We start from the raw sequence: 27,814 nt of genomic DNA, 5'->3' as shown, positions 1-27,814 counted from the left end.
GCAGAGGTTGCAGTGAGCCAAGATGGTGCCACTGCACTCCAGCCTGGATGACAGAGCAAGACCCTATCTCAAAAAAAAAAAAAAAAAAAAAAGAAAGAAAAGAAAAGAAACAGGGCCAAGAGGTGTAATTTTGCTGCATGTTGGGGATGGGGTGGCTTCATGGTGTGGGGTATACACCATTAGCCTCTCCCTCAAGGCCTTGCTATCACCCTTTGTTTGCATCTATATTTTCCCTTCCCATCTTTTTCCTTGCCAATTTCTTCTTCTTTTTCTTTCTCTTTTCCATTCCTTTATTTTTATAATGTCTGAACTCAAATTGGATTACATAGCAAATGCCTAGGTTTTAATGCATACCCTCCCACCCTTTTTCTAGTCTATGCCTTCTTAATTGTCCATAATAGGAAGCTGCAGTGCAAGTATTATCATTGTATTTGTGAAATTTTATGTTGCCTGTTGTATATAATGATGGGTGAATTAAATATTTGATTTTCTTTCTTCTCTCAAAGAGAAAACATAAGTAAATAAAAGCATCCTTTACTTATCTAGGCCTTTGATTTTTTTTCTCATTATGAATCGGTAGTCCTTGGTTACCAAAAGAGGTAAGATGGGAGGGAGTTCCCACTCTTGTCTCTCAGTAGAGACAGCCTGTCCTTGAACCTACCTGTTTGCTGTTCAGGTAGACGGGGTCAGCTACCTCCTTCAGGAGATCTATGGAATTGAAAACAAGTACAACACACAAGATTCTAAGGTAAGTTTTACCCAAAATTCTGAATGTACTCTTTCCACTAGGCCAAGTGAGAAATCGTAAGCCAGCGTCCAGAAATTTAGCGTGCCAAACTCTGAAATCAGTTAGGTCTTAGAAGGGTATTTTCTTGTTCCTCATTTCAGATCATTATGCTTTTACCACTTTGGAAATGAGAAAAGTAGGCTTGTTTGGCTTTGTTCTGCCGCAGAGCTCTGTCCAACTCGGTTTCCACCAGGGCCCTTTCTTTGCTCCTTTTCCTTTATCTGAGTGGTCCCCTAGGTCCCTTCAGCTGAGACTTGAAAGGCCCAGCTCTGAGCCTTATAGGAGGAGCTCTAGTGGTTAGTCTCGTCCTCTCAGTTTTAGGTAAATACTTCCCAGAAGCAGTGAAGCTAAGTGTGTGGACGCACTGGGTAAACGACAAAGTCCAATGTCAATGCAGATTTTGTTCATAATTATTACTTATATTAGCTCTTCAGGCACGCTGCCTTGTCAGTAAAGTATGGGACAGGAAGGGCTTTGTGCCATTGGCTACATTTCTTTCTCCTCGGCCAGGTGGGTGAAGACGAAGTGAGTGATAACAGTGCCGAGTGTGTGGTGTGTCTCTCAGATGTCCGGGACACCTTGATTCTGCCCTGTCGCCACCTCTGCCTCTGTAACACCTGTGCAGACACCCTGCGCTACCAGGCCAACAACTGCCCCATCTGCCGACTGCGTAAGCCCCAGAGCGGCAGGGGGACTGGTGGGTGGGAGAGAGGACAAGAGGACATTTACAAAACACTGAAACGTGCTGCTGCTGGATCTGACAAACGGATGCACGCTGGGAGGGATCATGGTTTCTGTCTGGGCTCTTGTTCATCCTTAATCCTGCATCAGGATGTCCTGATTGCCTGTTTTCTTCTTCATAGCCTTCCGGGCACTGCTTCAGATCCGAGCCATGAGGAAAAAATTGGGCCCCTTGTCCCCAACCAGCTTTAACCCCATCATCTCATCCCAGACATCTGACTCTGAAGAGCATTCAGTAAGTTGGGCTCAGAACCACGGCCCCTCTGAAGCAAATGCCTCATTGGCTTTTTTAAACTTTTCGTGCTTCTCTACATGGCATTGCAGCAAGGAATTAGACCTGGGCATGCTGCAGTATTTAGCAAGCCGGCTGAGAGCATGCATTAAAACCAACTTATTACTGTGGAAAATTGAATATTGGTCATGAAAACCTCCCTTTTCCTCCTTGGGAACTTGGTGTCCAGTTAATGTTTACCATTCCTAGAGCCATCTGCTTGCAGTTTCACTCCAGCGAGGTTCAACTCGAACTCCCCCAGGCAGAAACAATGGGACGATTATTTTGGATTTAAATACAATTTATTATCTTTATTTGAATCCTCGAAGAAAGTAACTGTTTTTCTTTATCCTGTTTTGTGACCTCAGTGCCTGAGATAAAGTAACTGACTTCAGTTTCCTAGTGTAAGTGCTGATATTAGGGTGAAACCTCAAAGTTTTGCAGTTAAAGAGCAGCAGATACTGTCTTTCTTTAGATTAACGCACTGCTGGGAGAGATTATTATTTAATGAATGGTATTGGGATAATTATTAGCTATTTCGGGAGGAAAAATTAGTTTAGCACTTTACTCCTTACCAAATAAATTCCAGCTGGAGTAACTAGTTAACTATATTAAAAGCATCAAGCCAAACAAACATTACAGCAAACCAAGCAAAACATTCAAAACCTAGAATAAATTATAGATGATTATTTAGTTGACTTTGGTTTGGAAAGGATTCTCTAAGCTTGAAAGCAAGAACCATACATTTTACCACCTAAAAAGTTTAGCACTTCAGAGGTCTAAAAGGTAACCAAAATTAAAAGTTAGACAACAAACAGTGGTTTTTAAAAAAAAGTATTTACAATGTATGTATCAGAGGAAAAGCTAGTGTCTTTGCCATAGTTCATATTGAATAAAACAGTAGATAAATGGGCAAAGGGCATAAACAAAACATACTCAACATAGAATTTTTTAAAAAGTTCAATCACATTAAAAATCAATGATATCAAATATGAGAATACCGTTTTCCAACTTTCAAATTTTAAAAACTTTTCTTTTTAGCGATTCTCCCTGCTTTCGGGGAAGTAGTCAGAATAGGTCTTCTGTATTACTTATAGGAGTATAACTAGAAAAGGCACTGAAGAAAACAAAACAGCAGAAAACAGCAGTATATATCAAGAGCCTTAAAAACATTTATACCTCATCATCTAAGAGCTAGTAATTTAATAACAAGAAGATAATTTGAAAAAAGGCATTCAAGGATGTTCTTCAAGACTTGTTCACAATAGGATGTGTTAGACACAACTAGATTCCCAGCACTAGGAGAATAGTTAGAAAACTTAGGGGCTCTATGAGAAGGGGACATACATGAAGAGGCTTCAGAAACGAAGGAAAATATTTATGTTCTGGCCAGGAATGGTGGCTCACATCTGTAATCTTAGCACTTTGGGAGACCAAGGCAGGAGGATCAATGGAGACCAGGAGCTCAAGGCCAGCCTGGGCAACATAGTGAGATCCCATCTCTATTTTTTTAAAAGAGGAAAGTATAATAAAATAAGCAGAATATGAAATTGTTATTTACAGATTGATCAAAACTGTGTAAATAGTACACAGAAAAAATGGGAAGAAGAGACACCAGCATGCTAACAAAAGTAACTTAGGGTGATTTGATTACTGGTGATTTTTTTGCCTTACTTCTATGTATTTTCCAAATTTCCATTATAATCGGAGAAAAAATAGAGACTATTAAGAAAAAGCTTACCAATAAGCAGGATCTGCAATGTGTGGTTCTTTGATATTTTATCTCTGTCTCTAGTACAGTTGTTCTTACCAGACCCCCCACCCAAGAACAGATATAAAACATTTTTTTCAGTGTAGAGTAAGTAGCATGATCATGTCATAAAACAAAAAGGATCTAATTAATTTTTCAGCCTGTCTCTGTTTCCCCTAGTCCTCAGAGAATATTCCACCAGGCTATGAAGTAGTATCTCTTCTGGAGGCCCTCAACGGGCCCCTCACCCCGTCCCCAGCAGTTCCTCCACTTCACGTGCTTGGAGATGGCCACCTCTCAGGAATGCTCCCTTCGTATGGCAGTGATGGCCACCTGCCCCCCGTCAGGACGATCTCGCCTCTTGACCGCCTGTCTGACTGCAGTAGCCAGGGACTCAAACTCAAAAAGAGTCTCTCCAAGTGAGTAGCCAGTGCTGCACACTGTTGCCCCCGGAATCCTTGATGAGATGCTTCAACCCTCCTTGGTGCTGGCCCACATCCTGGGGACTTAGGGCAGAGTAACCCTCTGGGCTGTTCCCAGAGCTGCTTGCGGGAAGGTTATCCCATCCATTAAGAGATGAAAATAAGATGGTATGTAGGTACTTAGGAAAACTCTGATGAGACAAATCTCTTATGTATTCTTTTTTTTTTTCAAGGATAGGGTATGGGATATAGGGAAGAGGACGCTGAACACTGTGGACAGGGCCTTCTAGGCCCCTGGGAGCATTGCTTAGTCCAAAGACTGAAGGAACCTTGTGATCCATATCTCTTAAACATCTAAATCTAGCTAGGCACAAATCATGACAAGGTTTCTGTGGCAGAGTAAAGGGCAGGGTATTTTACAGATGAAAATATTGAGACCCTGTAAATGGCAGTGGTTTTTCCCAAGTTTAGATAGCAAGTCATCAAAGGAGCTAAAAGTAAAACTTAGTGCTTCTGACACCCAAAAGAGGTCTCCATCCCTCCCTGGTTCTCTTTTCTATCTCCCTAGTCCTACTTAAGATTTGGGTTTCGAGCCAGGCAAGTTAGCCCGGACCTACTCAGCTCCTCAGGAGGCTGTACTCCTCTGTTAAAGCGTCAAGAGGATCGCTGAATCCCAGGAGTCCGAGCCCAGCCTGGGAAACATAATGAGATGCTGTCTCAAAAAATAAACAAACAAAAAAGATTTGGGTTTTCCCCTCAGCTCCCCTTGTAGTAAGTACTGTTCTTTAAGTGGACGTTGGATGTAGCTGCTTTTCCACTGAACTCCTACAGATCCATTTCCCAGAACTCTTCCGTGCTGCATGAAGAGGAAGACGAGCGCTCCTGCAGCGAGTCGGAGACACAGCTCTCTCAGAGACCGTCCGGTCAGCATCTTGGAGAGGTAATGGACATTCTTCTCTTCTTGGGTGTTGTACTCCAGGGACTTTCCTCCTACCTGCATGCCTCCTCAGGTCCCTCTGCTCTCATTCACTCATCAAACACCTTGTCAACACCCTCTGAGGCAGTGGCAAAGGTTTCACTGGATTCATGCATTCAACTGTGTGTGCAGCCTGTATTATTTGCCAGGCACTGTGCTATATGCTGAGGATAGTAGCTGGGACACTACAAAAGTCCCTGCCCTCGTAGCATTTATATTCTTGCTAGCTGGGGTGGGGGTGGGGGACACAAAAGACAATAAGTAAAAAAATACACGTGTGCCAGATGGTGCTGTGGATCAGCATGTGTGACGTGTGGGAAGGGAGTGTCACGGCTGGAAGTGGGGGCTGCCATTCTTAAAAAGCGGTCCAGGAGCTGAGACCAAGGGAAGTGGGAGAGCTAGCTATGCAGATATACGAGGAGAGAGGGCCCTAGACCTGGGAACAGCAAGGAGAAAGTCCTGGGGGTAAGTGGGGGGTGCCGGGAGGCCCATGTTGAAGAATGGAAGACAAGGCTGGAATTTTCTACTCTGTGCATCCCACAGAGACCTCACTTAACAAAGGTTTATGCAGCTTCTCTCTGTAGGGCACTGAGCTAGGTACAGTGGGGCATAGGAAGGTAAATAAAGTGGTCCCTGCCCTTAGGTGCTCAGGTCTGGCTGGGACAGGACATATACATGGGAATAGCATGTGCCTGGCACATTGTTGTTGCTCAGTAAGTATTTGTTAAATGACTAAGTAAATTTTATAAAAAAGCAGTGTGCCCAAAACAGAGACAATAAATTGCTGTGTCAGAGATGGAAAAGATCATTGTAAGTGGAGGAAATCAGAAAATGTGTTATGGAGGAGTAGCATTTTAGCTAAACCTTGAAGTTTTTTAGACATGGAGAAAAAGGTGAGAGAAACATCCATGTGGAGAGCATGATGCATGCAAAGGCACAGAGCAGGAAGTCGGGGCTCGGAGCAAGCCAAGGGCACAGTGAGTGCTTCACTCCCCAAAGGCCCACCCGACCGCAGCGTGCAGCCTGGACTAGACGGGAGACAGACCTAGCCAGGAAAGGGTTTCGGTAGCCCAGGCAAGAAGGACTGTGTGACAGGCTGGGCACGGTGACTCACGCCTGTAATCCCAGCACTTTGGGAGGCCGAGGCGGGCGGATCACGAGGTCAGGAGATCGAGACCATCCTGGTTAACATGGGGAAACCCCGTCTCTACTAAAAATAGAAAAAATTAGCCAGGTGTGGTGGCATGCATCTGTAGTCCCAGCTACTCGGGAGGCTGAGACAGGAGAATCGCTTGAACCCAGGAGGCGGGGGTTGCAGTGAGCCAAGATCACGCCACTGTACTCCAGCCTGGGCTGGGCGACAGAGCAAGACTCCATCTCAAAAAAAAAAAAAAAAAAGTTAAAAAAAAAAAAAAAAGAAGGACTGTGTGTACTAAGACAAAAGAGGAGTGCCTGGAGGAAAGGGAAGGGATTATGGAGACACAGTTCGTAGAACTTTGCATCCGTCTTGGATGGGTGAGGCTGTGCACCCAGATGCCTGGCAGGTGGGGGCTGGGATCGGAGGTGGGGGTGTGGGAGGAGCAGCAGGCTGGGGAGCAAGGTGGTGTTTGTATCAGAAAGCAGCTGGGCAGGAGTTAACTGGGGTCCACGTGGAGATACCCTGCAGGCAGGAAGGCCTCTGCTGGCTTTGTATGCTTTTGCCACAGAAGGAAAGCTGATCATAATCCTGGGGAAACCTGGGGTGTCCCCATGTCACAGCTGCAGGGTGACCTGGGTCACCTAAGCTGCAGTCTTTGTATGGCCGCGGCAGATGCTGTGCCCTGGGCAGGAGGTGTTGACTGAAGTGTGTGCCTCCCCTGGGAGGCAGTCATTCCAGGCTTGGGCTGAGAAGTGAGGACGGAAGAGAGAAGCTGCGGCCTCTGCATGCCACTCAGTCCCTCCCAGTGTCGCCTTTCCTCCTCATCTCTACCCAGACCTCCGCCCTGACCCCTTCCTCCAGCACAGGTGACTGGCGCTTGCTCCATGTCCTGTTGTGTCCCCCCACAACCCCCAGGAATGTGGTATGACTCCAGAAAGTGAGAATCTCACCTTGTCGTCATCTGGAGCTATTGACCAGTCATCTTGCACAGGGACGCCTCTGTCATCCACTATTTCCTCCCCAGAAGGTACATAAGCAGCGGGGAGTGGCTGCATGTCCTTCCCCCTTATCCAGCCCACAGTGTCCTGGTATTTCCTCCGGGAAGGGACATGGGAGTGGCAAGCTAATACCTGGACTGCATGACAAGTAGGCCCTGGCTTGTGAGGGAAGAGGACTTGCTTTCCTACCATGGGATAGCGGGCTTGCCTGTAGCTAGGGGGGTGTCAATTCTCTCAGCCCCAGTCCTGCTGTAATGAGGTTTCCTTTAGCATTATGACAGGGAAAAGCAAATGTCTCGTCCCCGAGGCTGAGTTCTGAGCTCTAAAATATAAAGGAACAGAATTTTGGAAAACCGTAAAGCTAAAACCACTTTTGGGGGAGGACAAGATACGGCCACTTCACTCCTCAATGCCTGAATGCAGGGAGAGGGGTCTGCTGCCCAGAAAGCTTGCAGAAGCCCTGCCTGACCTCCAGGCTCCTTTCCCCATCCCCTGTCTCCAAAGGCCCTGCCAGCAGCAGCCTGGCCCAGTCTGTCATGTCCATGGCATCCTCCCAGATCAGCACCGACACCGTCTCCTCCATGTCTGGCTCCTACATCGCCCCTGGCACTGAGGAGGAGGGAGAGGCTCTCTCTTCCCCCCAGCCTGCCAGCAGGGCCCCCTCAGAAGAAGGAGAGGTAAGGGAAGGGACGGGAACTGCCCTGGCTTCTCTGTTCTTTGCACACATGTCCAAAGTAGCATAACCAAAGGTCTGCCGTGCATGGCTGCGAAGCCCCCAAAATGCCAGGAGTGCTGCAGAAAACAAGGCATTGCCTTAGGTCTGACCCTCCTATTTGACACCAGTTTTGTTCTGAAGAAGGTTTGGGTTTGCTGCCACGAGAGCTGGATGGAAGAGCCTGTAAAAACTGTGTTCTTCTGCAGGGGCTGCCCGCGGAGTCTCCAGACAGCAACTTTGCTGGCCTCCCAGCTGGAGAGCAGGATGCAGAGGTAACCCCAACAGCACAGAGTGGTGCCCCTTCCCACAGCCAGAGGAGTGCTGGCCTTGGCTGGGGATGCCAGTAAGGACTAGGGCCGGGAGGCTGTGCTGACGAAGCCTTCCTAGGGGACATGCCCAGATCAGTGAGAAGTGGAATGTGGGTAGAGACGAGAGCAGCTGCTCCCAGGCCTGTGGACTGTCCAGTGAGTGGGGCCACTGGTTCCCGGGGTCACTGGTGTGGAGTGAGTTTGAGAGGGAACTTTTCTGGCTAGCCCCTGGCCTTGAGAATATATCGTCCTTCATTCCACTAGTATTTACATGGGGGACTACGCCACAGGTGCTCTCCTGGTGCTGGGGCACATACAGACCTATACAGACCTGGGGGGCGAGGTTTCTGCCTACCCCCAGCCCACTGCACCCATCTAGGAGCCCAGTCTAGCAGGCAGACAGGACCACAGTTCAGTGTGAGACGTGCCTTGACCGTGGTGTGCTGTGGAACGCCGGCTCACAATGAGAGCCCTAGAACTCTTCTTGAGCCAACTCCTCTCGATGGAGGATCTGGATGGGGTTTGGGATCTTAAGGGATTTCTGAAAGTCTTATGATCTCACAGTTTGCTCTTTCATTTAGTAATTTTTACTTCCACCTTAGAGAAACAGCATCAGCTAAACTATTAACAAGGATGTTCCTGACAGACCATTCTGAGCATATATGGCTAATGTGGCTCGAATCTAATCCCTATAGCAGATGGTGCCTCACCAAGCAAGATCTGCCTCTACTCAGCCTCTGAGGCATATTAAACACAGATGGAAATATATGCTATTAACGTAGGCCCTGGAGTTAGATACCATTAGGATGATTAGTTTTGTCTTCAGCCAATCAGTTTCCTCATTTTGCCGCTTCATAGACTCACAGGGCCTTCCTTCTGTCCTAGGGAAATGATGTTATAGAGGAAGAGGATGGGTCACCCACGCAGGAAGATGGTAAAAGATCTGGTCCTTTACTTCTTTATTTATCTTTCTTTCCTGGGTATTCTTTGAGGGGTAAAGAAAAGGGTACCGGTATGACTTGATGGCACTGCTCAGTTGTACGGGGCTGTGAGAGGAAAAGATCGTCTTCTTAATGGTACATCAAAGCAAGCAGGGCACTGATGACCTCTATGACCTCCTCAGCTCTTTCTGGGCCTTAGAGCCATGGATGTCAGGTGCGGGTGCTGCAGGAGATACATACAGGTCCATATTTACCTGAAGTAGATTCGGAAGCTCTCTAAGCAACTCGCATCATCAGCCTCCCTGCTGCAGGTTTTCAGTGGAGCCCCACAGAGCTGTCCTGGCATTCTCAGTGTTGAACAGCAGTGGCCATTTCTTCCACTGGGGGGAGGGGGAGAACTATTTGGCAGCTGGTCAGGTCTTGCTTTAGTTAGGAATATGGCCGACATTACTGTAAAAGAGGACGCTCAGGAGCCGGCAGACATGTTAAAGGCGTGGTCAAGGAAACAGGTCCAGGTTTCTTCAGGAGCTCAGCTTAGGCAAGTATTTTAAAGGCTGTTGTAATAATCTTCCTTTACCATAATTCAGGCCTCAGTTACATCTTCAGTTGGAAGAATGTTGTTTCCAGTAAGGCTAGAAGAGAAGGAATGGCCCACAGAGCAAGGACATAGGAGGAAGAAGGGGGGCAGGAAAGTCTCCCCCAAGCAGGGAACACTATGTGTTCCAGGAGCCAGACTCTTCCCCCTGCTGCTCTGAGGCACCTCCCTCAGGGGCACCTCCAGAGCACACGTATGCCCGGCCTGGATGCAGACGCGCCAGCAGATGTCATCCTATTGCTTCTGCTTTAGCGCTGGCCATCGCTTGGGAAGTGTTGGAGGTGTGCATGTGGACCTGACAGCTCCCGCCTGGCCAAGGAGCTTGAAGGAGAAGGTGGCCGCCAAGGCTGCCTCCGTCAGCTCTTGCACCCCAGCCCAAGGGGGTTTGGAGTGTCACCAACTCAGCTGATGACTTCAGTGCTTGAGGCTCTAGAGTTACCCCTTGTGATTGTTTCTCCCATAGAATATTTGCTTCTAAGAGGTGCATCGTGGCCAGGTTGTTTCACCTGACATTCCCTAGCCCGTGGAATGGATTTGTTTTCTTCTCTCTGTTTCACTGAGAAAAAAAGAGGGGAGCCTGATAAAAAACAACTTTTAAAACTTTTCCCTTCCCTTCTTACATGTCTGTAGATTTCTGGTTAGCCACCTAAAACACACTGAAAATAACAACTCAGGTCTCATAAGAAGGGAAATCATAATTTTGTGAATATAGTCATTCTGATTTGATATGCAAAATTGTGGACCCTAAGACCTTTAGTTGTTGTTTCATGTACTTATTTTGCAGAGCCATGTTGTCTAAACACACCCAGCTCGCACCCAAGGCAGATGCAGGCATGAGCAGGATGCCCTCCCCACTGGCCCTCCCTAGCTTCTGCTGGTTGGTCGCAGCCTCACCAGCCTGGCCTCTGCCCAGCTCTGCTCGCTGTAGTGTTCTTTGTTGAGCCTGTGTCCCACAGCCCTCCTCAGTGATCTGACTTGTTAGGGAACAGCAGACGGAAAGGGCTCTAGGGAAACAGCAGGATAGTGCGAGAACACAGACATGCCCACACAACGTGATTCCTTTCTTGTCCACTCTTTATCCACGTAATTATTGTCTTTTTTTTAACATATGATTTGATTTTTTTTGTCTCCATCCTTAAGATTTTTATTTTAAGTACAGCAATGCAGAGAAAAACACAGCCAGCCCCTCTCTAACTGCATTAACTCCGTTACAGGCCAGAGGACATGCGCATTTCTAGGTATGGAGTGTGACAATAACAATGACTTTGGCATCGCAAGCGTGAAAGCACTGGACAATAAGCTGTGCTCTGAGGTCTGCTTACCTGGTGAGTGGCAGTCTGCCGAACATGAACTTGGTGGGAGACGATCCCTGTGCTCTTACCCCTGCTCTCACCCTGGTACACCCATCTCCTGCCCTGCAGTTCCTGCCAAGAAGGCCTGGGGTGTGCTAGTGCTGGAGACCAGTTGCTGAAGGAAGTAAGAAGGCCTGGGAGAGTCCTTGAGCTTTTTGCAATGAGCCAGCCTTGCTCTGAGTGAGAATATTAGGATAGGAAGAAAGAAGCAAAACTTACGATTTGGCCTAACCACTCTCCACCCCACATCACGGCCTTGCAGGTACCATGTCAGGTGGCCCAGTCTTGTTTTCATCAACAAAAAGTTTGAGCAGACAGACACCACCTCTCTCCGAAGGTCTTGGAAGGATTGCCTGCGCCCTTTAAAAGTGAAGCTGTAGCTCCTCAGAAGAAATGTGTTTCAGCTAGGATCAGAGAGGAATGTGAAAGCCAGCATTTTAGAGGCTAGGGAATGGCTCTGTGATCCAGGGAGCTTTGGGTTCCCAGTTGCATTGTACATACTACTGGATTTGGATCCCAGTGGAAAGGTCAAGTTAGGGCTCCTCTCTGCTCCCTGGAGCTGTAACTTCACAGGTGATCAGGTTGTCAGTGTGCCCCTTACTCCTCCTCATGATGCTAAACCCAATCTAGGTAATGCCTTACACAGGATCATGTTAATCACACTTTGAGCACTGAGTGCCTTTTTAGTTAATGTGCCCGTTCAAGGGCTCCAAAAACTGCTTTTCTAAAATCCACATCTTGCCCAAGTGGACTCAGTCAAATGTCCCCTCCGGGTTTCACGACAGAAATTGTCCTTCAGATCGTGTTGTTTGAATCCTCTTAAACATTCCCTGAACGAAGACTCACTTCAGCTTCAGAACAGCCACGTCCCGGGTCCAGTGCTTTACTCGCTCAGCGACGTGGCTGGAGGTGTTGGAGCCACACGACCTCTGTGGTTGCCACTCTCCATCAGCCTGTGCAAGACACAGTCCAAGCACGTTCTGGCCCCACACAAGCTTGTGGCAGGGGAAGCTGGAATTCTCTAGAGATACTTTCTCCAGCCCTTCAAAGGGCTTTCTTGAGTCATTTTCTATTTAGTTTGTTCTAAAGACACTGCCCAGGCCTCTTCATCTTCAGTGAGACCAAAAGAGGCAGTATCAGTTCCCCTGCTTCTCCTGCACAGGCCCAGGGAAGACCCCCTTCCTGCCTGAGCGTGGAGGAGGGAGTGTTGACCACAGGGCCAGCCTCCTGCCCGTTAGGCCTGGACTGGAGCTGCTGGGGCCCGGGGGCTGCTTCACTCCCTGCCTTCCCGCTCCTGGCCTGGCTTCCATCTGTCCATTTGTGTTTCACATCATTTTGCCAAATGTAAATCTGTCTGTCTGGTTTGTTTATTTTCTAAACTCATGTATGTTCTCTAGACTTGGTATGAAAGTTCATGTTCACTCCGTGCCAGCACTGTCCTCCTCGCCAATGCTTCACCCCGTCCAAAGCTTGCTGGGCACGCACACACGTGGGAGGCGCTCGCTTGGGGCTGTGAGCAAGGCTCCCATTCCTAATTGGCAAGGGGCTGTATTCAGGGTACTAAGATCTTCTGAGAAAAAATATTTGTGAGACCGTATTAATTTCTGCTTTACAAAAATGGGAATGCTTCTGTGGCAAGGGCTATGGAAAGGATTTGGTTTTAATTGGCATCCTCCATCAGTAGTTGGGTGAAAATGATGTCTCTGCCTTAGCTGTGCCCTGTGTCTGAGGCAGCTCTACCCTGGTCAACCCCTTACTTGGCTTTAGGAGAGAAATTTAGGTTCCTGCCTCCCTCAAGGGACTCCCTTACTCACCCCTATTTTTTTGGCAGAGGGAGCTGCTGGGAGTTGTTTTAGCCAACAGTGCTAGTGGAAACTGAGCTTATTCCTCCTCTTCCTGACTACCCTCAGCTAACCTGCTTGTTGATAGTTACTCCATGGGATCACGGGAGGAGAGTGAGGACTGAGAGGAAGAGAGAAGCCCTGGGGTTCCTTAGGGTGACTTGTGGAGCTAGCTATTTAGAGATTATGGTGGGCTCACAGTTTGTGCCAGACATGAAATCAAATGTCTGTGGTGGCTCTCGGAAGAGGGCCTCAGGTATAGGCACGGTTAAGTGTCCTATTATATCCTCACCAGAGGCCTCAAGATGAGGGGCTGTATTCAATATACTAAGATTTTCCAAGAAAAATATGTGTGAGGCCGGGTGCGGTGGCTCACGCTTGTAATCCCAGCACTTTGGGAGGCCGAGGCGGGTGGATCACGAGGTCAGGAGATCGAGACCACGGTGAAACCCCGTCTCTACTAAAAAAACAAAAAATTAGCCGGGCGTGGTGGCGGGCGCCTGTAGTCCCAGCTACTGGGAGGCTGAGCAGGAGAATGGCGTGAACCCGGGAGGCGGAGCTTGCAGTGAGCCGAGATTGCGCCACTGCACTCCAGCCTGGGTGACAGAGCGAGACTCCGTCTCAAAAAAAAAAAAAAAGAAAGAAAAACATGTGTGAGACTATATTAATTTCTGTTCAATAAAAATGGGAATGCTTCTGTGGCAAGGACAATGGAAAGGATTTGGGTTTTTTTGTTTTTGTTTTTTTGTTTTTTTTGAGACAGAGTTTCGCTCTGTCACCCAGCCTGGAGTGCAGTGGCGCGATCTCAGCTCACTGCAACCTCCACCTCCTGGGTTCAAGTGATTCGCCTGCCTCAGCCTCCTGAGTAGCTAGGATTACAGGCGCATGCCACCATGCCCAGCTAATTTTTGTATTTTTAGCGGAGACGGGGTTTTACCATGTTGGTCAGGATGGTCTCGAACTCCTGAACTCAGGTGATCTGCCCACCTCGGCCCCCCAAAGTGCTGAGATGACAGGTGTGAGCCACTGCGCCCGGCCATGATTTGTTTTTAATTGGCATCCTTGGTCAGTAGTTGGGTGAAAAGTGATGTCTCAAAACCTCTGGTTCCCTTTTTACTTGACAGGGAAAACCACATCTCTAGGCAAAATGTATCTCTGGTTCCACTGTTAGCATCACACTGGTAGCAAATTTGCTGGAGAACTCTCTGGAAGTGTCTGCTAGGTTACAGACAGGAATAGCCACTTTGGTAGGTCCCGTGGAAGAAATAGGCCTCTTCATACTCAGCTGTAAGTTCAGCTTTCTATCCTAGGGCTGAGACACCGCTGGTTGTCTTGGCGCCTCATTGCTCCTGCGGCCAGCTCTCTCCCCATCAGGACAGCTGCACATGCGCCTGGTCTCTGCTTCAGTCTATTTCCCTCTTCAAGCGGGTGCCACTCCCTTCATGGAGGGCCAGTGGGAAATGGAGCCCGGGGTGCAACCCATGTTGTCCCTGTGCCCTGCACCTTGCTCACGGGCTCTGCCAGGAGACTCGGCTGGTGGCAAGGACTGAGAACCTTGTTGGTTCCCATCCTCACCACTCTGGTAACACTGGTGAGGGGCTTAGAGGCACTTTTGTCATTCTAGCCCCTCTCCCCCTAAGAAGCTTCTGGGTCTTCCTGGGCCCCAAGACCAAGGGTGGATTTTTGGTTTTTCACTGGGGAGTGGTGTGTTCTGAGATTGCTTCTGAAAGGAATAAAGGAAGGAGATCTCAGTTGACGGGTGTGACAGGTGGTAGTAAGACTAGAATTGCGAGACCACGCTAAGCAGATGTGGCTCTGAGGAGTTTGGTGGACTGTTACACAGGTGGCAGGAAAGTCATCGTGGCAAGTGATAGTTATATGAAGGCCTTGGGGTAGTCAGTGATGGAAAAAGGCAAAGATAGGCCAGGCACAGTGGCTCACGCCTGTAATCCCAGCATTTTGAGAGGCCGAGGCAAGTGATCACTTGAGCCCAGGAGCTGGAGACCGGCCTGGGCAATGCAGTGAAACCCTGTCTCTACAGAAAATACAAAAATTAGCCAGGCTTGGTGGCGTACGCCTGTGGTCCCAGCTACTCGAGAGGCTGAGGCAGGAGGATCGATTAAGCCTGGGAACCGGAGGTTGCAGTGAGTCAAGATCACACCACTGCACTCCAGCCTGGGAGGCTGAGATGGAGTGAAACTCCATCTAAAAAAAAAAAAAAAAAGGCAAAGATAATTTGGGTCTTTTTAGTGGAAATACAAATATAATTTTTAAATGACTGCATTCCACTGGAATGAGCATATCCAGTGAAATCTAAAAAGGTTTGTGGAGACCTAAAATTGAATTCTCTCCTCTTTTTGAGAGGCCTCAAAACCCAAGACTAAGATGCTACTTGCACTTTGTGGGCACTAAGGAAAATTTCAAACTAAGTTTCTCCTTCCCCTGGAGAGCAACTCTACAAAGACTATTACAGTCCTTATATTTAATAAGTGGCTTCGTAGAGGCAGGAAAGGGGCTTGTGAAATTTTCCTGAATGTACTCCCAAAATCTACCTCTAGAGGTCTCTTCATACTCCCGTTTTTGATATCCCAAAAACCAAGACGTGAACGGAAAGCACCTTTATCTATTTCCCTCTGAGGATTTTAAATCTCTATGCTCCATTTTTTGGCTGGAGGGGCCTGCACTCAGCCAGACAAAATGGCGGCACCCGCTCTGGAAGGCCCCTCAGCACCCACACTGACTTTCCACAGCCAGGCTCACCGTGAGAATGAGGCTGAGGAGAGAGCAGCAGCAGGGCTTTGCCGTGGGCCCCTCAGGGTCCTTGCCAGGGGCAGGTGCCCCCCGCTTGCTGCAGGATCTCCCTCACCACAGAGCATACCAAGAGGCCAGGAGAGCAGACTTCAGATCTGATTCTTGAGTCTTCCACAAGTAACCGGTTCTGCCCTGGCTAAGGCTTCTATAGAATAGAAGGTTGGAGTTTATAGCAAGGACTCCTGTGAATTCAGAGTCAGGACAGCTCTCTGGGCAGCCTCTCCGGCCCAGCCTTCCATGGCTTGTTGGTGGTGGCGGCCGTGGTGGTGGTGGTGGTGCTGCTGTTTTTATTTGTGCATGCATGTGTGTCTTCTCTCTTGTTTACCATTTGCTTTTGGTCTTTCCTACTGAACAGCCGCAGCTCTGGAGTCCTGCCCCATAAACATTGAGGAATAGGTATGAGATCTACCAAATTATATAAATGAACAAACAGCTCATTTTATTTTGGGTTCCTCACTTTAAAGGCAATATTAATATTGCCTTATATTCATCCTGCCACACTTAGACACATAGTGCCACCATTAGAGGTGAAAAAAAAACAACTTGACTCATGTCCCAGGCTCCAGTACCCACCCCCAGGGAGTAAAGATCCCAAATTCAGTTTGGATGTGAGAGAGAGATCCAAGACTCTCCTGTTCTCACTGTTGCCCTGGGGTCAAGCACCAGAGACTGTTACTAGAGCCTGAGGTGGATTAGCACACCAAGCCATTGATGGAAATCAGCCATTTACACCTGCTGACTCTACGTGCCATTAAAGGGTTTCATGTCCTGGGCTGGCCTGAGGCTGACCCTGGACACTTGTGAGTGGCCTCTCTCAACCTTACGGCCACACTCTACAGTTGGTCAGGTCCTCCTATGGGTCAGGTGTTGTGCTGGGCTCTCGACTGCAACAGTGAAGAAGTCATGGCCCCTGCCTAGGAGGAGCTTCGTCCCATGGAGGAGCCCCAGGACCTAGCGGTTTCCGCCGTGTGAGGCATGCGTGGAGCAGTAGTTCAGGTAGCACTACTTAGCTATAGTGCAGGGAGCACTTAGGAGCACACTGGGCCTCACCCGCCCAGAGATGCCTCGTGAGGGGGGCGGCACCGGGAGACATGGCTTGGGAGGCCCAGTGTCCGGAGGACGACATGCCTTCCCTACCCCAGGGAGCCAGGGGGCCCTGAGAGCGGAGGCAGCCGAGGCCCAATGCAGGAGCGCTCTAGCCTCACTGGAGGGAGGGCACTGGAGGGAGCGAGCTCATCTGTGGGCAGGAGATGAAGAGGACTCCCAGGGGAGAGGCGAGATGGCCTGGAGGAGCCTGAGCACAGGCTGTTCTAGGAGGCAGATACTCACCAACACTCGCATTCTCTCATCCAGTCCTCACAGCAAGCCTGTGAGGTCAGTGCTCATCTCCCATCTGATGGATGAGAAAACCAAGGCCCACAGTAAATTGATGTGCCCAAGATCACACCGTTGGAAGCTGGGAGTGGAGCCCAGGTTAGTGTGACTACAGAAGGAGTCACAACACGGCTAGGAAGTGAGTCCACAGGAGGTTGTGGAGGATTGGATCCAGAGCACAAAGGAAAGAGAAGCACCAAGAATGGGTTTCCAGACAGGCGCTGGCACTCCTCATGTGGGGGCAGCAGCAGATTTGGGGAGAGGATGCGTTCAGTGGTGGTATCTGTGGGACCCCGAGGCTCTCGGGCTGGTGTCTGCTGGGCTGATGGCACCAAACCTCAACAGCTGCGTAGGTGCAGGAGGAGAGGAAAACGGCAGGTGACGGGGACTGGAGCCTCACACTGTCCTCCCTCCAGGCAGCCTTCCATCCCAGCAACCCTGCTGGGTGGCCAGTCCTTTCTTGCCCCACCTGGGCCCCCACAGAAAACATTAACACTTGGGGCCAGAATGAACAGTCTTCTCGCTTCCCCCCACCTCTTCCTGCCCCGATGAAAATAGCTCAGCGAGGCCCAATTTCCTTTTCCTGTCTATTGTAACCTATAGGCAAACTTTAAAACCAAGTAATTAAAATACAAAAGTGGATCCCAGGGTAAGTTCGCAAAACAAGGAACATCTTTCATGTGCCTCCCTGTCTGGGAGCCACAGTGGCAGTGACTGTACCTAGCCCAGGGGGCAGGAGCAGGCTCTGCACCTGTCAGCACCTGCTTCTCTCCGTTCTCACGCATGAGTGCTGTGGCTCGCACCCTCATCGGAGTCTCAGGTGACGTGCATCCTGCTCCTTCTGTGCCGGCTCCTGGGCTGCCCTGCTGGAGACACCATCTGGATTTAGCCAAAGGGCTGGCTCCTGTAATGTTCATTTTCTCTTCCCCAGGTGCCTGGCAGGCTGATGACAATGCTGTCAGTCGGAATGCCCAGCGCCGGCGCTTGTCATCCAGCAGCCTGGAGGACTCTGAGACAAGGCCCTGTGTGTGGGGCCCTTTGGCTGTCTGAGCCCCAGCCTCTGCACTTGGGCTCCCCTCCTGCCCTGCATTCCATCCATCCTCACTCAGCTGCTGCCTACTGGGCATCCTCAGCAAGATGCTGGAGACTTTTCACCCTCCTGTGACAGCTGTTACAACCTGTAACCACAATCCCTCACCTCTCAGAGGGAACTGGAGCCCTCCTTTCTCCCTGTGACCTAAAGCCACTCAATGAACTGCAGCTCATGAGACCCTTTGCAGGGACTCTGGAATGTCCCCACAGTACCTTGATGCTCAGGTGGAGCCTGGGGCCCATGGGCTAATTTCTTACACATCTTTTTTTTCTTTAGGGGGTAGAACAAGAAGGCTTAGAGTTTTGGCAGCTTTGTTACAAACATCCCTCTGGCATTTGCTGGTCTCTGGCACATCATAACCAATTGGAAACCTGCAGTTTGGGGTAGGGTTGGAGGACCGCTGCTGTGATAAGGGAGAGCCATACTGCACGGATGTGGCGTTTCCCTCCACAAGCACTAGGAGCACCTTTCTCAAGGCCAAGAAATGGTAGCAACCAAAAGGTTGGTTGAAGGAAACAATCCTTCCTTCTGGTGGCAGAGCCAGTCTTCTGGGCCTCAAGTGCCTGTCTGCTTAAGAAGGAGCTCTTGGCCTGGCTCAGTGGCTCACGCCTGTAATCCCAGCACTTGGGGAGGCCGAGGCGGGCGGATCACGAGGTCAGGAGATCGAGACCATCCTGGCTAACACAGTGAAACCCCGTCTCTACTAAAAATACAAAAAATTAGCCGGGCGTGGTGGCGGGCGCCTGTAGTCCCAGCTACTCGGGAGGCTGCGGCAGGAGAATGGCGTGAACCCGGAAGGCAGAGCTTACAGTGAGCAGAGATGGCGCCACTGCACTCCGGCCTGGGCGACAGAGCGAGACTCCATCTCAAAAAAAAAAAAAAAAAAGAGCCCTTGAATCTGAGAATCCCCCAGTTAAGATGATTTCCCTTAAGGAGCATTTCTCCTGATCAGGTGCATTCAGGGAGGCCTGCGACTCCATCCTAAGGTGACATTTCAAGAAACACATGTGTTGACCACCTCTGTGTGCCAAGCACTGGGTGAGGAGTGGTCATATATTACCATAATTCATCCTCACCCACCTGGGAGGTGGTATTCTTGTCCCTGTTGCCCCCATCTGTACCCCCTTTTGTTAATGGTTGAGAGAAATGTGGACCAGTGATTCTCAGTTTGGTGCCCGGGTCCCCAAAGGAAGTGGTGGGGAGCCTTGAGCTAAGTTCAGGCAGCAGCATGTGGCCAGCAGCAGTGCGCTGGGAACAGAGGTTGGAATCAGGGCTCAGGGCCTTCACCTCAAGGGCCCTCCCCATCCTCCATGTGTTCCTCCCTTGCCTTCCAGAGCTGCTGAACCTAATTACTGAAGGGGGAGATGGAGCCAGGCACATGCCGATTGGCAGTTCAGAAACAGTGTTCTGTTCATGTGCCCTCCCTGCCCCGGTCCAGTGCGAGGGCACAAATACAAGAGCTGAAACAGCATGGCTGGACTGTGAGGTGGTGGCTGCTCCGCCTTCCTCAGTGTGCGTGTCATCAGTGGATTCCATGTGGCTCTTAGATGTGTTGTCTACTGGCCTTTGGAAAAGGTGGTGGTTTAGTAGGGCATGAGATTATTTGGAAAGCAAAGCTAGGAACAACTATTATTTGTGAGGTTGAGATGTGGGAAAGCCTTATATAGGCTATGCCCATTGTGGTGGACTTGTCTTAGGGTTTGGAATTGTTACCCTAAAAGCTTTTTGGCCGGGCACGGTGGCTCATGCCTGTAATCCCAGCACTTTGGGAGGCCAAGGTGGGCAGATCACCTAAGGTCGGGAGTTTGAGACCAGCCTGAACAACATGGAGAAATCCCTTCTCTGCTAAAAATACAAAATTAGCTAGGCGTGGTGGCACATGCCTGTAATCCCAGCTACTTGGGAGGCTGAGGCAGGAGAATCGCTTGAACTCAGGAGGTGGAGGTTGCCATGAGCCGAGATCGCACCACTGCACTCCAGCCTGGGCAACAAGATCGAAAAGATCAAAACTCTTTCTCAAAAAAAAAAAAATTCAAGGCTGTTTCCAAGGCAGATAGCCTCAAAAAGAGCCTGGTGCCCAGGGGGTCCTTTGCTTCTGTGTGGCTGCAGAGGCCAGGAGTGCAGTGACTGTCTCACTGCCTAGTAGTTGTGGCTCACATCCTGCCCTGATGGAGGGGAGCCCGTCATCCACCCTCTCTGAAATACTGCAGTAGACTTTACTATTTCAGGCCCCACCTAATGTACTTTCCTTCCCGCTACATTCTTCCCGCCCCTTTCGTAGTTAAGATGCATAAGCTGAGCAATAACCCCACTTCCTGATTTCCCTGAAATATGAGCCCAGAAGCAGCAGGCGACAGGGAGCTTCCCTTACCCTGGGGTGGTGGCACACAGACCACCTCCTGTCCTGTCCCCTGCAGGTAGTATTCACAGTGTGGTGTTACCTGGGAGGAGGGAGGAAGGAGCTGAGATGAAGGAGATTCAGGTAAACAGTAGCCGCAGTGGCCAGGACCCCCTTCCTGGAGGATCCCTGTCCTTCCTCGCAGCAGATGCTCAGTCGTCTCCTAGGGAGAAGCATGGAGAGATTCCTCAAGGCCTCAGTCCCATGTCCAAGGCATACCTAGGTTAGAAATGTCCTTTAATGTTTCTCAGTTACTATTTCTCCTCTTCCTCCCTCCCCCTGCCTTCTCTTGGCTGTCATTTAGCTCTCTGGCCCACAGAAATACTCCATCCAAGGAGTTGGTCCTCAGTCAGCCTGATGAGGACAGGTCAGTGGCCAACCCTTTTGCCCCAGTCCTTCATCTGGAGACAGTCACATAGTCACGTCAACAGTTCACCCAAAGAGAAGAGGTGGGCCTGGGAACCACAGGGCACAGCCTAAGTATGGAGACCCAGGGCTCCTTCCTGCTGCACTAGGCCTGTGCTCTCCCTGTTGCCTTCAGGTGGTGTGATCCCGGCTTCCTCACAGAGCCTTTTTTCCTTCTGCCCAGCTCCATCCCACCAGAGTTTCTAACCGCACCCCGCTCCCCCCGCTGAGGCATCTCCTGGGCACAGACCACCACACTCAAGCCGGCTCACCTGGGAGTTAGGGTCCTGCCCACTTGGAGTTAGCACGCTGGTTGCTCACTTTGCTTTGGTCTGCACACCTGGTGTGTGCATGTGTATACTGCTTGTGCCATCTGTGTACCCCTCTCCCTGGAGTACACTTGTGGTCACACTACAGTGGGGACATCAAGAATGCAATATTTATGGATTGCTGCATGATTCTTAAAAATGAATAAAACTGTTTACAAGGAAAGGAGAGCTAACTGCAAAGTGAGCTTATCTGTGAAAGTTTCTGTCTGACTTTCTCCAGCACTCTAATATTTTTACTCAAGAGGATCTGGAGTTGGAGGAGTGGGAGAGGCAAGGGCTAGGGAAAGGCATGTTGGTGGGGGAGTGATGCGCCGTAGCCGGGCCTTCTTCATGGTTTGGGCACCAGGCTTCCCGACCCCAGCTCTCCAGCTCCTGGGCAGAGGAGGGGTAAGCAACCCAGCCCCCACCACTGCCTCTGCAGCCGCCTTAAACCGGAGAACGTCCAACCCTGCAGCTCCTCAATAATTAAAGAGCAGGAAAGCTGGTGACAGGAGGGAGGCCAGGGAAAGGGAGGAGGAAGGGATACAGTCCCCAGAGTCCCTCTACTCTTAATCCCTGTCAGTTAAAGGTTGGTGAAATTAATTGGGCAAATGACCCCGCTAGGAGAATTTGACAAGTCCATGACTTCAGAGTTTTACCCACGGGCTCTGGTTCATCAGCTTTCTCCAGAGGAGTGAGTGCGCTTCTGCAGAAGCCTCTGGAATGTCAGCTTCCTGGAACCTCGAGGATACGGGTGGGGAAGGAGCTGCTTACTGGGACATACTGGATTACCCTACCCTCTTGGTGTGTCTGCCGCCTCTGTGGCTGTAAGCGGCAGGTGGCATCGGAAAGTCAGACCTGCCTGGGACACCAGAGAAAGACCCTAAGAGTCGGGGGAGAGGGAAAGGCTGCAGAAACGTGAGAAAGTGCCACTAGTAGCGGAGAGGAAAGAAAACCTCAAGGATACGGTTCCCGAGCCTGAGCCCGCTCCCAGCCTTAGCCCCCCAACCCCAGGCTCTGTCCCAGAAGCAGTCGACGCCTCAGAGCGACCGGGACAGGAAGGGGGTGGGGGCGAGGGTCGTGCTTCGCCAGGACGAACGGATCCATAGCGGTTCCCGGTGCCGCGGGCCGCGCGCTTCTCCGACCCCAGCGCGGGGCCCTCGGGCGCGAATGAGCCGAGCCGGGACGTAGCGGCGGGTAGGGGGTTGGGTGGCGCGGGAGAGGGCGGCAGAAGGAGGGAGTTGGAAGAGAGTTGCCGCCAGAGAGAGTGGCAAGTGCCCGCGGTCTCCTTGGAGACGTGCTGGCCAATGGCAGCGGCGGAAGCTGTTTATGGGGGCGGAGCGTCGCCATGGCAGCAGGAGAAGCCTTTGGAGCGGCTACTTAATGCCGGTCCCGAGGCCGCGGTAGCTCAGAGAAGCGCCCGTCGGGCGGGGGGCGCGGCAAGAGGCGCTGGCAGGGCCCCCGAGCTGGGGGCAGAGAGCCGCAGGGGGTGGGAGCAACTTCTTCCAGAACCTTCCTCTGGCCTGGGCTGCGCTCTGAGCCAGGTAAGGGATGGGGAGGGCTGCAGGCCAGGGGGAAGGGTGGGCGACGGTACCAACCCTCTCTCTCATTCGTCCTTGACGGAAGTGGTGGGCCCAGGGACTGACATCGGAGGAGTCTGGGGGAAACTCGCCTCCTGCCCCCCATAACTGTTCCGTCCCCTTCCTTCCCGATGATCCCCTATCATAATATTCCTTTTCAAGGATCAGAGGACCTCCTCCGCCCCCGCCCCGTCGTACTGCCCTCCCAAACTTCTCGCCCCATCTCCATTTGTTGCGAGGAGGAAGGGGGTCCTGATTTCCGCTCTTCGGGAGAAAAGGATAGCCTCGGATGCCCCTACCCTCTTCCTTTATTTGGCGAATAAAACCTCCAAGAGGAAAGGAAGAGGGAGGCGGATCTGGTGGGGGTGGGACCCCAGGGCCTTGCTTCTGTTTCCCAGACCTCGGCACTAAAAGATCCTCCCCAGCTGCGGGGATGATGTTAGAGGAGGCGTCCCCCTACACACACTGTCCCCTCTGGGGTGGGGTAGTGCTCAGCTCCCACCGTGGTCCTCGCAGGCACCACATACTTATTCGGAGGAGGCGCCCCCGGGGTCGCGAGATGGAAGCGCGCTTCCGGGAGGCCGTTTAACCGGAGCTGCGGGACTCAGCGGGCCAGAGAGCGCGGCGGGCCACCCCCCGGCTCAGCCCGTGGATGCTGACCGCCCCCTCGGAGAGTCCCCGCAGACATGGCGGAGAGCTGGCTGCGCCTCTCGGGAGCCGGGCCGGCGGAGGAGGTCGGGACGGAGGGCGGCCTGGAGGAGCCCGACGCCCTGGATGACAGCCTGACCAGCCTGCAGTGGCTGCAGGAATTCTCCATTCTCAACGCCAAGGCCCCCGCCCTGCCCCCGGGGGGCACCGACCCCCACGGCTACCACCAGGTGCCAGATTCGGCGGCGCCCGGGTCCCCCCTGGCGGCCGACCCCGCCTGCCTGGAGCAGCCACACACGCCGGGCAAGCCCACGTCGTCGTGCACGTCGCGGAGCGCGCCCCCGGGGCTGCAGGCCCCGCCCCCCGACGACGTGGACTACGCCACCAACCCGCACGTGAAGCCTCCCTACTCGTATGCCACGCTCATCTGCATGGCCATGCAGGCCAGCAAGGCCACCAAGATCACCCTGTCGGCCATCTACAAGTGGATCACGGACAACTTCTGCTACTTCCGCCACGCAGATCCCACCTGGCAGGTAGAGGAGGCACGGGCGGCGGCCGCTCCCTCCCCATTCCCTCCTCGCTCTCCACGCCGCACTGGATTCATATCCCAGATCTGCAGGCCAAGTAGGCTCGGTGCGGCCAGGGCCCCAGAAGGGAGCACTGCAAAGGAGCCCAGTTCTTGCAACTGCCCCTCCTTTGACTGAAAGAGAGAGAGAGAGAGAGAGAGAGAAGGGAGAACGTCCAGAGGTGGAGGGCTTCAGGGGTGCAGAGGCTGGGATTCAAGGGGAAATAACCTGCCATTCATCCAGCAGGCCCAGGCCAAAGACCAGGGCTAGACTCTGCGTGGACAGAGTCTCCTTGGGGAGAGCGATGAACTGAAGGCACATTCTTGTCCCAAGTCCTAGAATTCCTAGACACTGCCCTGCCCCGGCATGGTTTGTCAGGGCCGGGAGTCAGAAACGGAAACTAGAACGTGGCCTCCCTGCCAGGCTCTACGTCCTGCCCTTTTGCAGTTGGCTTGGGGAGGGTGGAATGGAAGGGGTGCTGTAGCACGTGAGGGCCAGGTATGTCCCAATGGAGGGTGGAGGGGGTAAGGGGCCTTCCTAAAGCTGCTGTCCCAGCCCCCCACCTCAACCTCTGCTCAGTTTCCTGCTTCCAACCCCCGATGTCAGCCAACCTCCCTGGGGGGACAATTACCTGAGCCAGGTGCCTCCCACTGGGGCTCTGCCTACCACACTGGCTTCATGTTCCACGTCTCTGGAACCAGGCACTGAGCAGCCAAGGGGCCCAGGCCACCATGTAAACATCCCAGCCTTGCTGCCAGGCGCTATCCACCCACCTGCCCTGCCGTCCCAGCCCAGGACCCCTGTCCCCCAGCAGGCTTTGGACAAGATTAAGCACCTAAGAATGGACACGGCGGGAGGATGGTGGATTTGAGGTTGAGTAGGCAGTGCCCTAAGAGTCTTCAGCCATCACCATCAAGGGCTAGTTGGAGGCAGAGGCCCCCCAAGGACGCCCAGACTCTTCCCTGAAGCACCCAAAGCGGGCAGGCCACAGGACCACAGTCCCCAGCCATTTCCAATGCCCCTGACCCTAGAGCAGTGTCATTTGTAGCTGCACCGAAAAAGCAGAGACCCTCAGCCCCACCCTACCCTAAGCCTGTGCAACTGGGCTTCGAAGAAACGAGCCCCAGGAATGAGTGCTATGCTCTTAGCTCTTGGCTGGGTAATGATCAACTGAGCCTGGAGTGGGGGGAGGGGGCCGTGGGGGGTGAAGGCTCAGGCCAGCAGCCGGCTCAACAAACAAGGAAAGTCATCAGATCCCCCACCTCTCATCCCTGCGCGCTCTCTCTCTCTCTCCCCCTCCCTCTCCATTCTCGGCTGCCCAGCTCCCTCCCTGGACCCACTCAGTCACAGAGAGGGCCAGCCAGGCCCAGGCAAAGGGAGACGGTGGTCCAGGCCCTGGGGGAGCCGAGGGCTTTGGCCAGAGGCTGTCAGTGGCAGGGTGAGGGAGGGAGGGCAGGCGACGGGGGTGGCACCGAGAGCCACCCTGCGGCTCAGAGCTCGGATGACTGAGCAGGCAGATATCCCGGCAACAGGGAACAAAAGCCCCCGACAGCACTCCGGGCTCCCAGTGCCCCGTGGCTGGTGTCCCAGAGCCGCAGCCGCCTAGGCAAACCAGTGTGTCTGTCCCCCCCTCCTCTCCCCTGCCAGAGAAAAGATGGGGGGCGCGCAGCAGCGCCAGGTGCCACTTCATCTCCCCGTCCCCACTGACCCTGCGGTTCCTCTCTCTCTCTCGCTCTCTCCCTGCACCCAGAATTCAATCCGCCACAACCTGTCTCTGAACAAGTGCTTCATCAAAGTGCCTCGGGAGAAGGACGAACCAGGCAAGGGGGGCTTCTGGCGCATCGACCCCCAGTACGCGGAGCGGCTGCTGAGCGGGGCTTTCAAGAAGCGGCGACTGCCCCCTGTCCACATCCACCCAGCCTTTGCCCGCCAGGCCGCGCAGGAGCCCAGCGCTGTCCCCCGGGCCGGGCCGCTGACGGTGAACACCGAGGCCCAGCAGCTGCTGCGGGAGTTCGAGGAGGCCACTGGGGAGGCGGGCTGGGGTGCAGGCGAGGGCAGGCTGGGGCATAAGCGCAAACAGCCGCTGCCCAAGCGGGTGGCCAAGGTCCCGCGGCCCCCCAGCACCCTGCTGCCCGCCCCGGAGGAGCAGGGTGAGCTGGAACCCCTCAAAGGCAACTTTGACTGGGAGGCCATCTTCGACGCCGGCACTCTGGGCGGGGAGCTGGGTGCGCTGGAGGCCCTGGAGCTGAGCCCGCCTCTGAGCCCCGCCTCACACGTGGACGTGGACCTCACCGTCCACGGCCGCCACATCGACTGCCCCGCCACCTGGGGGCCTTCGGTGGAGCAGGCTGCCAACAGCCTGGACTTCGATGAGACCTTCCTGGCCACATCCTTCCTGCAGCACCCCTGGGACGAGAGCGGCAGTGGCTGCCTGCCCCCGGAGCCCCTCTTTGAAGCCGGGGACGCCACCCTGGCCTCCGACCTGCAGGACTGGGCCAGCGTGGGGGCCTTCTTGTAAGAGGCCAGGCCCTGCCCCACCTCTGGACAGTGCCCAAGTCAGGGCCCAGAACTGCCCCCCAACACAGATCCACAGACACCCCACTACCCAGGCAGGGGCTGGGCCAGGGCTCCAAGGCTGGCCCCACAGGCCACATGACCACCAGCCCCAGCTGCCATCAGATTCAAGCCCAGGAGGCTGAGAATGAGGGCCCAGGGCCCGAATCGCTGCCTCCTCTCCCCAGCCCTGCCTTGTACACACAGTGTTTCATTGCTCCGCGTCTTCCCAGCCCCAGAAGCCGGCTAAAGGGTCCTGCACCATGAGAGCAAGGCCTGGAGGGGCCCGGGTCAGGCTGGGGAGGAACAGAACTGGGCCCTCCCAGAGCACCTCCGCTTCCCCCCTGCTTCCCAAGGTCTCTATCCAGAGAGAGTCCCCAGGTACAACAAATGCTAATTAGATGACAACAAATTAACCCCCTGGAGGCTTCTCCTGGCAGAGCCTCCCTGGGGCTGGGGCAGGCAGTGGATGGGGCGGGGCAGGGCAGAAGATGGACTGGGGGAGGGGGCAGAGACAGGAGACCAAAATGAGGTGGGGGCACAGGGTGGGGCAAGGAGATCCTCTCTAAGGCCTCTGGGGTCTTTGCCTGGCCCCATCCCTAGGGGGCGGGGAGGGGACGTAAATCCCTAATCTTTAAACCCGACTTGAGGCTGAGAGCAGCAGGAAGTTTGCGTTTGGCGGTTTGGGGGCCGGGGCAGCCAAGCTGTAGGGGGCAGGACAGACAGACAGACTAATGTGTAGTGAGTGTAGCTGTAGCTGAGGCTTAACTGGGAGGGACACCGAGTTTGCTGGAACTACTGGGACCAAGAACTGGAGTACCCCACGCTCCTGCCTGCACTCCTCGGGGGTGTGGGGCGTGCCTTGCTCCACCCGGACTCCCTGGGCTGCGTCCCACATCCACCCTCCTGCCCCGTGGGGCAATTTAACCTTTTCATGAAAGTTATTTACAATGAAAAGTTTTTAAAAATAAAATTTTTAAAAATCTAAATATGGACCTGCTCAAAACTTTCTGTGGGAACAGGTGAGGGCTCAGTGTTCTGGAGGGCAGCGCTTCTCTTGGCTGGAGTGAGGGATGGCTGAGAGGAAGATGCGGGGGCACTTAGGGCCTGCAAAGAGCACTAACCAACTCCCCATGACCTCAGCATCCCCAGGGAGGAAGGGGCTGAGGGGTGGCTCTCGGATGTCCCCTGCAGCCTAGGCGTCAGTGCCTCCATCTGTGCAATGGGGAGACTGGGGCCC

General features: G+C 52.7%; 2 protein-coding genes across 5 annotated transcripts in view; both read left to right on the top strand.

Moving 5' to 3' along the window:
• The window catches only part of RNF157 (ring finger protein 157), a 95,731-nt gene extending 77,145 nt beyond the window's left edge, over nucleotides 1-18,586 (top strand). For 2 of the 4 annotated variants that reach the window (XM_012512498.2, XM_030827514.1), the window contains exons 9-19: nucleotides 677-748; nucleotides 1,298-1,457; nucleotides 1,651-1,763; nucleotides 3,730-3,968; nucleotides 4,803-4,911; nucleotides 7,001-7,112; nucleotides 7,588-7,760; nucleotides 8,005-8,070; nucleotides 8,992-9,040; nucleotides 10,857-10,967; nucleotides 17,952-18,586. In XM_012512498.2, the coding sequence (XP_012367952.2) occupies nucleotides 677-748; nucleotides 1,298-1,457; nucleotides 1,651-1,763; nucleotides 3,730-3,968; nucleotides 4,803-4,911; nucleotides 7,001-7,112; nucleotides 7,588-7,760; nucleotides 8,005-8,070; nucleotides 8,992-9,040; nucleotides 10,857-10,967; nucleotides 17,952-18,070 (1,323 nt within the window). In that variant the 3' untranslated portion in view covers nucleotides 18,071-18,586. Of the gene's footprint in view, nucleotides 1-676; nucleotides 749-1,297; nucleotides 1,458-1,650; nucleotides 1,764-3,729; nucleotides 3,969-4,802; nucleotides 4,912-7,000; nucleotides 7,113-7,587; nucleotides 7,761-8,004; nucleotides 8,071-8,991; nucleotides 9,041-10,856; nucleotides 10,968-16,001; nucleotides 16,043-17,951 lie in introns of all 4 variants that reach the window. The other 2 variants (XM_030827512.1, XM_030827513.1) reach the window with 2 other exon arrangements.
• A 4,003-nt stretch (nucleotides 18,587-22,589) lies between these two features.
• FOXJ1 (forkhead box J1) lies at nucleotides 22,590-27,563 on the top strand. Its single transcript, XM_030827511.1, has 3 exons — nucleotides 22,590-22,768; nucleotides 23,321-23,988; nucleotides 25,772-27,563. Exons 2-3 carry the CDS (start codon nucleotides 23,491-23,493, stop codon nucleotides 26,537-26,539), a joined length of 1,266 nt encoding a protein of 421 aa, XP_030683371.1. The 5' UTR covers nucleotides 22,590-22,768; nucleotides 23,321-23,490; the 3' UTR covers nucleotides 26,540-27,563.
• The last annotated feature ends 251 nt before the right edge of the window (nucleotides 27,564-27,814 follow it).

This window comes from Nomascus leucogenys, chromosome 14 (genome assembly GCF_006542625.1).
Source record: "Nomascus leucogenys isolate Asia chromosome 14, Asia_NLE_v1, whole genome shotgun sequence".
Classification (NCBI taxonomy): Eukaryota; Metazoa; Chordata; class Mammalia; order Primates; family Hylobatidae; genus Nomascus; species Nomascus leucogenys.
Note: the sequence above shows the minus strand (reverse complement) of the source record. Positions and strands in the feature narration are given on the sequence as shown.